The sequence below is a fragment of the Ruditapes philippinarum genome, unplaced genomic scaffold (assembly GCF_026571515.1).
Source record: "Ruditapes philippinarum isolate M1 unplaced genomic scaffold, ASM2657151v2 ctg1732_1_1_1_1, whole genome shotgun sequence".
NCBI lineage: Eukaryota > Metazoa > Mollusca > Bivalvia > Venerida > Veneridae > Ruditapes > Ruditapes philippinarum.
In genome coordinates, this window is record NW_026853257.1 from 103,391 (window position 1) to 117,108 (window position 13,718).

Genomic DNA, 13,718 nt, shown 5'->3' on the forward strand with positions numbered 1-13,718 from the left:
TTGGCTAGTATAACTAGTATGGGAAAGACGGAAGATAGAAGTACAAAAATCATAAAAGGTATGAGAAGATAATGATATCATAATACCGTAATACGTTGCAACTTGCACATTTGGAATAAAACGCTAAAATAACAATATTCGTAAATAGATATACATGTATCTGGTCGTCCATATCTGTCTTGACAGACCTGTTTCTATTCTTAATTCTGTTTGGAAGGGAAGTTAAGAACAATCAGAATTGAATATTGATACTACGATTGTTTATTCGCATGTCGTTTTATCTCATAGTGTTTGATGACACAAAAAGGGTGACACTTCTCAAAATCGTTTAAAGATATGTATATATTAAAAAAATATCGTGAGAGAGCATTCTTGAACTACACGTATTTATACAAATGTTTTCTACATGATGTAAGTACTGTATGCGTAATGTTCATACATAATGTTTTCAGTGATAGATACAGAGTTAACTTTAAGTGGAGCTATAAATGAAAAAGACGGCATAGATTTAGCTGAGTCTATAGTCACAACAGTTTACAATAAAGCAGTAAAAAAGGCAGGAGGAGATACAGATGATTATCCAAAGATTCGAAAAGTTGTTGAAAAGATGCTTGAAGACATTGGTAACTTTCCTGACGTGGAAGTCCTTCCAGCTGAGCATAAATGCATCATATTGAAGTTCAAATGTAGTTCTTATGCCGCTTTACACAGTATCCTGATCTATTTGGACAGCGGTGCCTTTAGGTGTATCCTCACGGAGCTTGCCGTCTCTCTAAATACAATTGAACAAATAAAGAGCGAATCAATTACAATTGGTGCGGATTTGACTTTAGAATGCTTGAAAGACATCTTAGATACACTATGTAAGTCTGTTCTAAGTTCTGTAAGTTGAATGTTTATTTACTGTTTGACTAAAACTATTTTTTAATTTATTGATTGCACTTTTACCTAATCCCCCGTCGAAAAAATCGGCGGGGGGATACTAAAATATACTGGCCCTTTGGGCCAACATCCAATGCTGTATAAGCTTAATTACGTGACTTTAGAATGCTTGAAACACTACGTATGTCTATACGGTATAATGTTTATTGACTGTTTTACTTCATTTTTTTTTACTTATACGTTGTACTTTTACTGAATCCCCCGGCAAAATTAAAAATATCAAAATTATTTATTCATCAGTTATCTGGTGATCAAAAATGTGTTTAGATATTTTATGTAAAGAAAATAATTAATATCGGGACCACATTACAAAAAAGCGAAAACTGACTTAGAAGAAAAAAACAAAATACCAGCCAAAAGGCGGAAACGTAAACAAAGATAATAATTGGATAAGGAAAACGGACCAACCTATCGGTAATACACTCACAATCAAATAATACCCCTGGCCTCAATCACAGTTATTGTCTACCACGCACTCTCCTCAAATAAATATTCGTACAAGCCCCTACCCAATTATTGGACAAATGTACATATGTAACTCATTCAACAATCGCCTATCCCGATATGCTTCATTAAATCAGTTCAGTGTGTATCTACTTGATCTTTGTAAAGCAATCACTTAGCAAATAGCGAACGATCGCGATCGTGTTAACTTTACATATCTCACGCATAATTTTTGAGGGTGAGGTAATTTAGTATAGTTTCAAATACTACATTGTATTGATAATATAAAACACATATTGTATTATAACAAGTCGTTACTATACACATATTAGCTGTAATAAAAAGTAGACTTATTTTTGAGATAGTGTACGTGTATCTGAATTCGCGGAAGGTCCATTTTGGGGTTCTATACAAATGTTTGCACTATTTTGATTTCGCGGGTATGACTTCCGAAAATCATAAATGCGCGTAGACCGCTCAGGTTAAAAACAATAAGGGAAATTACTCTTACAGGAATTTGGAATGGTGTAAAATACGGACGAATGCAGACGATGTTACTATCAAAATAAAGTTATTTTCAATACCTGGTGTCCATTATTACGCTATTGCATATACCAAAAAACCTGTCTGGCGGACAGATTATGGCAAACAAAAGAATGCCCGTTAACGTTCATGATTTTGTCACAGTGTTACAAAGTTTTACAATCAGTTTGCTTGCGTATTATTGTTTGACTGATACGATTATCGGATTTCTTGAATGTGTACATAGATGTTTGTACAGCACCATTGCATCAAGCTAATTGTTTCATAGTTTGCGTCATAAACGTCTTGACATCTAATCTGATCAGGTTGTTTTTTAAAAACAGACAATATAAACAACAAAAACATAAACGATTTTATCAATGAAAAACTTGGAAAACAAAACACAATTACACAGTAAACATTTTAATAAAGCCGTATGTATTGAAAGCATATAACACATTGATGTACATTGTTCTATAGAAGCCCGAAAATATGACTAATAAGCAATTATTGGTTTAGACATTTTCGCGCTAAACATGAACTCGCGGATCGAATGTCAAGGTGAAGATTGCGTAAATTTGAGGCCCGCGAATATTTCTACACATACAGTATGTATATCCAAGGATTGTACTCCCTTGAAAGTGATTTACGTTCGGAAATTAATGGAAAAAATAGTGTTGATCATCTCACTTCTTTTTTTTTTTACTTCGTTTTCGTGTGAGCATGAGGATAAGCATTGCAAGAAGGCTTAGTCTGTAGAAAGTGAAGTATATTTTAGCAATAATAACAAAAAAAAAAAAGAAATTGTTTAATTATTTATGGTAACACATTTCGGATGTGTATATTGATCTGGTTTCCAAATATAATTATGCCCACACACTTCAAAGAAGAGGGGGTATATTGTTTTGCTAATGTCGGTATGTCGGTCTGTTTGTCTGTCGGTCTGTCCGTCGGTAGACCACATGGTTTCCACGGATTATCTTGAAAACTGTTCATCACAAAATCTTCATATTTCACATAATGATTGGTTATAACTAGTAGATGACCCCTATTGATTTTTGTGTCACTAGGTCAAAGCTCAAGGTCAGCGGGCCTTAAACGTCAAAATGGTTTTCCGAGAGCTATAATAGATCATGGTAATCCTCTCTTTTAACAAAAGCAAAATGTTCATATAATACATGGCTTATTATAATTTCGGGGTCATTGGGTCAAAGGTCAAGGTCACAGGGGCCTTAAATGTCAGAATGGTTTCCGGTCATTATCTTGGTTACAATTCATCGCAAAGTCTTGATATTTCAAATCTTGATTGGTCATAACTAGTAGATGACCCCTATTGATTTTTTGATCACTAGGTCAAAGGCCAAGGTAACAGGGGCTTGAATTAAAATATGATGTCTGCTTATTAACTTGATTACTATTTATCACAAAGTTGTCAAATTTCACATAGTGATTGGTCATACCTAGCAGATGACCCCTACAATAGTTACAATTTATCACAAAGTCTTGATATTTCACATATTGATTGGTCATAACTTGTGAATGACCCCTATTGATATTGGGGTCACTAGGTTTCAAAGGTCAAGGTCACAAGGGCTCTTGAATGGTTATATGATTTCTGCTTATTATCTTGGTTACTATTTATTACAAAGTCTTCATATTTCACATATTGATTGGTGATAACTAGTAGATGACCCCAATTGATTTTAGGGCCACTATGTCAAAGGTCAATGTCACAGGGGCCTTAAATATCTGAATGGCTTCCGCTGATTATCTTGAAAAGAATTAATTACAAAGTCTACATATTTCACATATTGATAAGTCATAAGTAGTAGATGACCCCTATTGACTTTTGGGTCACTAGTGTAAAGGTCAAGGTCGCAGGGGCCTTAAATGTCAGAATGGTTTTCGCTCATTATCTTGGTTACGATTCATCACAAAGTCTTCACATTTGATATATTGATTGGTCATACTTTGAAGATGACCCCTATTGATTTTGGGGTCACCAGGCCAAAAGTCAAAGTCACAGGGTCTTTGAATGGTAGTGTGATTTCAGCTCATTATCTTGAAAGATAATTATCACAAAGTCTTCATATTTCACATAGTGATCGGTCATAACCAACAGATGACCCATATTGCTGTCACTAGATCAAAGGTCAAGGTCACAGGGGCCTTAACTGTCAGAATTGTTTCCGCTTATTATCTTAAAAACTTTTTATGACAAAGTCTTCATATTTCACACAACCATTGGTCATAACTAGTAAGTGAACTCTATTGATTTGGGGTCACTAGGTCAAAGGTCAAGGTCGCAGGGTTCTTGAATGTTAGTATGGTTTCCGCTCATTATTTTGAAAGCTATTTATCACAAAGTCTTCATATTTCTAATATTGATTGGTCAACTATTAGATGACCCATATTTATTTTGGGTCACTAGTTCAAAGGTCTAGGTCACAGGGGCCTTAAATGTCTTATTGTCCTGAAAACTATTTATCACAAAGTCTTCATTATTTTTTTTTCCACAATTGAATACTTCCATGTACCCAATTATGGCAAGTTTCTTTAACAAAATTACCAATAATGTGAGTCAAGGGCTAGAAAGTGTGGGTGGGGGGCATATGTGTAGTTCGACATTTCTTGTTTTTTTTAGTTTTCAGAAGATTACAAATATCACTTTAGAAAAAAAAACTTTCAATAACTCTCGGTTTATTGAAGGAGGAAATCACCAAGGAGTTAGTGGACAACACATTTTAATCAGTGATTTTAAAGATCATTTTTGCAATTAAATATCGAAGATTTTATCAATGATTTATGTGAGGGAATATATAAGAGTTGTGCATTAGAGCCGCTAGATAAATGTATGGAAATGAGGGAAGCATTTAAAATATCAAGAAGCTAGGATAAAACAAAACGTCTTCATTAGAAAATATCCTCTAACAATACTGTATCTGTCTCGCAGATAATAACCCCATTAAGTTTATTCTTTAAAAGAAGAAATTCACCCAATCATGGGCGACAGGGGGTTATTATTACCTTGTTTAAGAAGGGCAATAGTTCAGACAATTATTCATGGATCACACTTACTATCCGTTTTTCTAAATTGTAAACTCGTATTAAATGAAAGACTTAAGGCATGAGCTGCAGATAATAGTTTCTTGCGATTTGGTTTAAAAATTAATACAGCCTTTATCTGAATATTCAATGATAAAAATTGATCATATTAAGAAACTGTTCTGTTGGTAAGGTGGATTATAGGAAAGCGTATGACTTCATTGACAGGACAAGGTTATTTATCAACTTATACAATTTGTAAAGATGACAAGTTCCTGTCACAAATAAGGCCAATGCATAGTGAGGTGAAATTGTGAGTGAAACACCTAGGTACATTATCTAATGTTTTTAACAGCAAGACATTTAGTAGCAGGCATATGAAATAGTTTGGAAGTTATGATGCTTTGGTAAAATATGGCAAACCCCAATGTGACCGTATCACTGAAATTGTGACCTTTTCTAACAATGCATTTCAGTGAACGATATAGATTTATCATTGTCCTCTTGTTTGTTTACTTGTTTTTTTGCAAATTGTTTGTATTCAATATTTTTGTAGGTTATGTATATATCGCAGTTAGCATTTACAAAAAGTCAGAGTTACTGTGATTAAGATCATGTTCTTCCCTTGTGTTATTTGAGTAAATGAATTTGATGATTTGTACCAAATTTGCATATTTCCACTGCACTTTAGTCCTGGAAATTGCAGTTTGCTTTTGGGGTCACTAGGTTAATGTGTCATTTTCTTTTTATGTCAAAACGGATTCCAACCAGTAACTCAACAACAAAGGTAGATTGGCTTTGGCCAGTATATGACCCCTATTGATATAAGGGACAAGGGGTCAGTGGTAAAAGTCACATTTGACCTTGTATGTCTAAACGGTTGACGACAAATAACTCGATCACCAGTAGGCCATCAGCTCGTAAACTAAAGGTCTATTGGTTAAGGCCAGTGAATAGCCCATATTGAATTTGGGGTTAATGTTTCAAATGTCCACGTACCTAAAAACGATTCCCAACCAATTATTCAAAAACCCGTATGTAAAACAGTTTCCAATAAATAAGTTGGGCCATCCAACTTCGCAGGTGCATCGGTATTATTGAATTCGGGGTCAAGGGGTCAAAGGTCAAGGTAACATTGACCTTGTATGTTAAAAATGTTTCGGACCAAAATTTCAATAACCCATAGACTCTTGGTCAGACATACAATGTATGTAAACTGTTCCCGCCAATAAATGGACAATCCATGTGCACGTCATAGGTGCATTGGTCATGGCCAGGGAATGACCTCAACAGATTATGGGATCAATTGATTAAAGATCAAGCTGACATTCACCTTATATGTAAAACTACCAACAACCAACAGGCCATTTAACCCGCATTGGTATATTACTTTGGGCTTCGTCAGTACCCAATCCCTACTGCTTTTGGCTTAAGGGGTCGAAGGTCAAGGTCACATTGACCTTATATATAAAAACGCTATCCGACCAATGACCTGTTAACCTATGGGCCTTGGTCCTCCAGCTTCTGCATTAGTCTCTGTCAATAAATTACCTCTTCTATTGATTAGTAAGGCAAAATGAACAAAGGCCAAGTCACATTTATCTTGTATGTGAAAATGGTTTCCAACGAATTACTCGGTAACTCATGGATCACCCTAAGTCTTCATATGTGCATAGGGTTTGACCAGTGTCTGACCCCTATTTATTTTCAGGTCAAGAGTCAAAGTTTAAGGTCTCATTGACCTTGTATGTTAAACGGTTTCCAATCATTAACAACCGATATGCCCTCACACATCCGATGAGCATTGGTCTTGGCCAGTGATTGACTCCTTTTGACTTGTGTGTCCATCGGTCAAAGGTCAAGATACCAATTGACCTTGTTCTTTTTAATTTTTCCTGTAAATATCTCGATAACGCGCGTGTCCCCAAATTTTGCATGTGCATTGGTTACGGTTTCCGACCAATAATTTAGCAACTCATGGGCCTTTACACGTGCTTAAGTTTTTAGATGAAACCTTATTAATTATGGGATCAAGAGGTCAAAAGTTATGGTCACATTGACGTTGTATGCGAAAACAGTTTCCAACAAATAACTGGATACCGATGAGCCCTTAGCCACCAACCTTCACAGGTATATTGGTATTTGCCAGTAGATAAGCACAATTGATTTCTGGGTCAAGGTGTCAAAAATCGAAGACAAATTCAACTTGAATGTTGAATCCGTTTCCATCTTAAAAACGACACTTCATAGATGCATTTGTATTCGTAAGGAAATGAGCCGAAACAATTTTGGGATGAAAAGGTCAAATGTCAAGGTCACATTGCTGTTTAATGTTAAAACATGTTTCGGGAAAGTACCCGAACCAAAACCTTGACAACGCATAACATCTTAGCCCTCATACTTGATGAATGATACCTATTAATTTTGGTGCCAATGTGTCAAAGGGCAAGGTCCCCTTGACCATGTGTGTCAAAATGGTCCGAAAAAAAGCCCTCTGGGTCTTTGCTGCTCAAAGATTACTGTTGCATTTGTTTTTGGCAGTAGAAAATTCCTTTTGACCAATACCAAAACGGTTTCAAAGCAACATTGTATACAATTTTCGACATGTTGACTAAGGGGCGGGTCTTACATTTTTCACAAACATCTCATGTAGGTATGGAGTAAAATACTTTACCTGATATCAAAAACCCTGTTGTTAAATCTATATAAATTATCAAAAATGATCCCGATCGCCAATTCTTAAACATAAGTTTGCTAATAAGATTAGGCAATTTGTTTTATTTGTATCTCAAATTTTCTCCAAAATGTTTCAAGCATGAAGCAATTTTATTGACCAAATCCACATATTTCTTTCAAATGACAAGTTTCTTCTACATTTAAAATCTCTAGATATTTTGAAAAGTGCGTAGAAGTCAAATGCACTCTTTTTCTATGTAAGCTTATAAGTTGTGTATTTGTATTGTATCTCAAACTTATTGTATAATATTTCTAAAAAGTAATATATCTCGTTAAGTAAAATGCCAGAGTAATTTGGCGCATGTCTTCGGATGACGGAACTTCCACATCAGGTGAGATAGTTTGGCAAAAGAAATAAAGTGGAAAAGATAAAAAAACAATTTATTTTTTGACATCCATTATCATGGTAGGCGTATGAGTGTTGTCATGAATCTATGAATATAAATGACATCACATCAAATATGTGTTGCTTTACAATCTTAGCAGTAAATGTTTAAAGACAATGAAAATTATGCTACATGAATGGAATGGAATTTCTTAAAAGTCAAATAAATTAACGTTGAAGTACAATCATCACCATTAACTATTTTAGGCTCTGACGCATCAGATGAAAACGTTTATAAAAGAACGATTAGAATGCCTATAGAGGTTAAAACTACAGATGGAATGAAGCGGTTATGGTCAATGTTTGAAGATGGCGGGGCTACAAACAGATTAAATGAACTCTCAGAAGCCGTTTTTGATGAATTAAACACAAAAATTACAGTGACACCATCAATCGGATTGAGTGGGGTTCAAGATGCAATAAGACAATCAGGTACAATTCTTGATATTTTATGAAATGAACAAATGTTACTCATTGTGTCATAGACCTGACCAACATAAAACTCAGGCTGTCTGGGTAATGAGTTTACATTCTTAAGCTTGCTTATTTAGCTCACCTATGCTAGCTCATGGTGAGCGTTTATGATCGTTGAATGTTCTGCGTAAGTCGTTTATCATCGGTCACAATTTGTTTCGTAAACAATCTAGTGGTAATAATTTTTGCTTCATTTGTCACCATACTTAGTCAGGACTTTTTGTCCTATTAATAGCTCAGCAGAGTTTGAACATGGGTCATTTCGGATGAAAAATTAGGTCACAGTAGCCAATAAACATTTTTGGTAACACCTTTTTGTCTAAATATCTTCGAATGCGGTCAGAAAAAAGATTGTTTAGATGTTTGCTAGCTCTTGTTTACTATTTAGAAGAAAATTCAAGGATGCTAATTAATTGTTAGAAAAGTCGCTTTGATCGAATATGTGTCACTTGGGATCAAAACTAGGTAGCACTTACGAAATATAGAAAACCTTTTTTAAATTAATAGTCAAGAGGTAGTATTTTCAGCCCAAACATTTTCATCATAAGTTTCCTTGAAATTGTTCAGAAAAATTAATTGCATAATTTCTAGTTCAAGTTCGAATATAAGTCATCTGGGGTCGAAAATTATATCACTCAGCCAATTTTTTCCAAACCTTTATTTACATTCTTTGGGTAAGATTTACAAATAAAATATCAAGTAAATATGTCAGAATGGTTGAATGAATTTCTGTATCGGTAACAAATTATATTACAGTGTATGGTATTTGTTTCATAACTCATGCTGTAGAAGAAGATATGTTCAGTAAGGCAACTGGAAAGGCTATTTTTAAACTTTACAAAAGATAATTTTAAATCAGCATATTCAATTAGCGTTTGCGCTGCTGATACTGGTGCAAATTTTTAATATTTGCTATTTCACATAATTCAATTAGGTAAATTTTTATAATTGAAATAAAATAAGAATATATTAGTCATGAGTTTTATCCTATTAATTTGCTGAGTGGAGTTCAAACATGGGCCAGTGCTGATGAAAAACTAGGTTACGATAGGCAATAAACACATTTGGTAACACCCTATAGTCTGTCCCATTAAAAATGGAAATGAACTTTTGCCTGGTATGAATTAAAAAAACGACATTGAATAGAAAATAAAACTTTTTTGTAAACTAAAAAGAAGTCATCCTAAAGATTTTTCAGGATTTTACTCTAAAGTGACTACTTTTCTTGTGAAAGCAAATTTTTATTTCTCTATGGTAAATCTCTGTTGTTTATTTTCCGTAGCCATTGCCGAAGTACTCTTCATTTAACGATGAACGGGAGAAAGCACGTGTCATGTTTCTAAAATATACATGCGGTTCTCGGGGTCGTTTCATGATTATTTTAAATAGCTGGATCTACAAGATGTAACAGTTTAGTTGCAATGCATGATGGAAAACTTTAAAAAATGAAAAATAAGCAACAAGAACACCGATTCACATGGAGTAGATCTAGAAATTGCACTTACTTTTAAGCTGAATAGAATCCCTATGAACTTTATAAACGTCACGGCAAATTCGCATTCTGAAGATTCCTTCATTGCCAGTTTCTATCCAGTTCCGTAGATCCCACTTTTTTACTTAAAAAATCCTGAATGACATGAGTCATGACCCCTACACTTTTGATGATCCAGATTTTTTAAACTGACAATCCGTCTCATTATTAAAACATTGTTCAATTTATGGAGTTATCTGGGTTAGCAAATGAAAAATGTAAATGAAACACATCATAATTCAGCATGTTCCAAACATAGGTGTTCGGCGCGTTGATTGGTCACTATCCCCGGGCCAACCCCCCCCCCCTCACCCACTCTACAACCCTCCTACCTCTCAAAACCATGTAATCTGCAGTATTTTTCATTTTAAACATGTTTTAATATTTGGTATATGCTTTTAATTCAATTACCTGCATCTCCCACAAAAAATAAAAAAATGATATCTATATATTTAGTAAAGGTATGCAACTCGCCGCTCATTTTTCAGCACTCATTTTAATATGAACTCCATAACTCCAACATTTTTTCATCAATTTTCAATATCTTGGTACCAAATGGTAGGGAATTGATTACTTTTAAAGGAATTTAAGCTGTCATTACAATCATTTCAAGTTTTAAGAAGATATGTAATATCGAAGTCACCGCAAGTGTAACTCGACAGAGACCTGACCGCTGGGTTTTTGTCAAAATTACCCGACTAAACGGCAGTTTATTCGAAATAAATGAATATTTTTTTGTATTGCGCATATAAATATGATCAAATTATATTATTATTTGTAATAACTGTCCAAAAAGTCTGAAAAGTTGCTTCCATGATTTCTAGGTCAAAATCGAATATTGGCCACTTTAGATCAAAAACTAGATCTAACCAAATATGGAAAAATCTTGTTAACACTCAAAAGGGCATATTTTCAGCCAATATATCTTAGAGATTTTGCATAAAGATTGTTTAGATGTTTTCTAGCCCTTGTTCACTATTTAGTAGAAAGATTTTCAGATCAAATATCCTGAACTTTTTTTAGAAATGTTACTCCATTATTTCTAGATCAAGATCGAATGTTGACCACTTGGGATTAAAAACTAGGTCACATTAATCAATCATGTTAAAACATTGTTTACACTCAAGAGCCTAAATATCCAGAAAATTGTTCAGATTATTCCTAGCTGAAAATGGAAAATGGTTCATCATAGATCACACCGCCGAAATATGAAGAAAACCTTGTCAACACCCTTGATTTAAAATTTTCAGCCCAAATATCTGGGAAATGTGTAAGAAAGTTGTTGCAATGATATTTTAGCTCACGTTCGAACATGCGTCACCTAGGGTCAAACAAACCTAATATTGAAAACTATTCTTAACACCTAAGAGGCAATATTTCTGGTTAAGTTTCTTTGAAGTTGTTCAAAAAGGTTGATTGCATGATTTCTAGCTTAAGTTTGAATGAATATCATATTGGGTAAAAAACTACGTCACTCAGGCAATTTATTGAACAAATTTGTTGACTCTATTAAGGTAAGATTTTTAGACAAAATATCCTGGAAATATGTCAGAATGGTCGATGCAATGATTTCAAGCTTTTTTTGGTTATTTTAGATAATTATTTTGGGTAATAAACAGGGTCAGACATCCAAAACATGGAATAATATTCTTAAAACCCTAGAGATTACATTTACAGTAGAAATATCATGTAATGAATCAGAAATTTTGCGTCTATGATTTCTAGGTCAAGTTCGATTATGGGTCATCTGGGGTCAAATACTACGTAACACAATCCAAATTATTGAAAACACTTAGATAACACTCTAGAGGCAATATTGTCAGCTGAAATACCCTAAACATTGGTCAGAAAGGTTGTTATGAACTTTAAATATTGGTCATTTAGGGTTACAAAACTAGGACAATATAATAGAAAAATCTTGTAAACACTATAAATGTAGTATTTTCAATCTAATTTCCCGGCAATTTTTCAGCAACGTTGTTTAATTGATTGTTATATCAGGTTTGAAAGTTGGTCATCTTGGGCCAAAAGCCAGGTCGCTTAGCCTCAATAAGGAAATGCCGTGTTTACATTTGCACTAGTTCAGGTTCAAATATGAACGTTATGATAGCAGTTTAATAGTTCTACCATATATATGATTTTAATTCATATCTAATTTTTTCAATTGTTACTTGTAATTTAGAGCTTTAATAATCAAGTGAGAGATATATCATGACCCATCTTTTCCCCCATTTATTTATGTGGACTTAACGTTTTACATCATACCAACAGCCGAAACAGTTTCAATTTAGATCAATAAAATATCAATAACAACTCATTAGGTTTCATATAATTTGACAAAAATCATTTCAGACGAACATTTAAAACGATTAACGAATGTTTCGGCCGTTAAAGTGGAACATGTCATTCCAGTTGCTGAAGAGGACAGATATCAAGAAAAAGGTGTGAATGATTTTCTGTATCGATTAAGTAAAATTATATTACAGTGTATGGTGCTTTTATGACTTACGATACATAAAATATCAAACATTTTGCTTCTATGATTTCTCGGTCAAGTTCGATTATGGGTAATCCTGGGTCACATACTAACGTCACGCAACCCAAGTTATGGAAACACTTAGATAACACTCTAGAGGCAATATTGTTAGCTCCAATACCCTAAATATTGTTAAAAAAGGTTGGCCATTTAGTGTTAAAATCTAGGACCATATATTGGAAAACCTTGTTAATAATATAAATGTAGTATTTTCAGACAAATTTCCTGGATTATTTTACAGCAAGGTTGTTTTGTTGATTGTTATATTAGGTTTGAATATGGGTCATCTTGGGCCAAAAGCCAGGTCGCTTAGCCTTAATAAGGAAATGCCGTGTTTACATTTGCACTAGTTCAGATTAAAATATGAACGTTATGATATCAGTTTCATATTTCCACAAAGTGCTTTTTATTCATATCTAATTATATAAACTGTTCCTTGTCATTAAGAGCTTTAATAATCAAGTGAGAGATATATCGTGACCCTCTCTTTTCCCCCATGCATTTAAGTGGACTAAACAAATCGCAACATACCAACCACCGGAAAAGTTTCCATTTAGATCAATGACACATTAAAAAAAACAGATAGAATGTAATATAAATTTTTCAGAATTCATTTCAGATGAACATTTAAAACGATTAATGGATGTTTCGGCCGTTAAAGTGGAGCATATCATTCCGGTTGGTGAAGAGAACAGATATCAAGAAAAAGGTATGAATGATTTTCTGTATTGATTAAGTAAAATCATTTTACAGTGTATGTTATTCGTTTAATGACACATGCTACATAAAACGTCAGACATTTTGCTCCTATGATTTCTAGGTCAAGTTCTATTATGGGTTATCTTGGGTCAAATTCTACATCGCATTTGAAAGGTTGTTATGAATTTTAAATGTTGGACATATAGGGTTACAAACTAGGACCATACATGGAAAACCTTGTTAACACGATAAATGTACTTATTTCTAGTCTAATTTCCTGGATCATTTTACAGCAAGGTTGTTTAATTGATTGTTATATCAGGTTTGAATATGGGTCATCTTGGGCCAAAAGCCAGGTCGCTTAGCCTTAATAAGGAAATGCCGTGTTTACATTTGCACTAGTT

The 13,718-nt window shown here is 34.0% G+C and overlaps 1 protein-coding gene across 2 annotated transcripts; it reads left to right on the forward strand.

The window, feature by feature from the left end:
* LOC132736303 (uncharacterized) lies at positions 1–13,425 on the forward strand. Of its 2 annotated transcripts, XM_060723406.1 has the most exons (5): positions 1–58; positions 453–863; positions 8,282–8,506; positions 12,432–12,521; positions 13,235–13,425. In XM_060723406.1, exons 1-5 carry the CDS (start codon positions 19–21, stop codon positions 13,345–13,347), a joined length of 879 nt encoding a protein of 292 aa, XP_060579389.1. In that variant the 5' UTR covers positions 1–18; the 3' UTR covers positions 13,348–13,425. The 2 variants fall into 2 exon arrangements, with proteins under 2 accessions (XP_060579389.1, XP_060579390.1); XM_060723407.1 differs by lacking the exon at positions 12,432–12,521 and having other exon boundaries at positions 13,235–13,424.
* The last annotated feature ends 293 nt before the right edge of the window (positions 13,426–13,718 follow it).

Bases quoted from the DNA above. Each gene is read 5' to 3' on its own strand.
- LOC132736303 (XM_060723406.1), top strand. From the start codon at position 19: ATGGGAAAGACGGAAGATAGAAGTACAAAAATCATAAAAG. The intron at 8,507-12,431 runs GTACAATTCTTG...AAATCATTTCAG, and splicing joins AGATGCAATAAGACAATCAG to ACGAACATTTAAAACGATTA. The intron at 12,522-13,234 runs GTGTGAATGATT...AATTCATTTCAG, and splicing joins GGACAGATATCAAGAAAAAG to ATGAACATTTAAAACGATTA.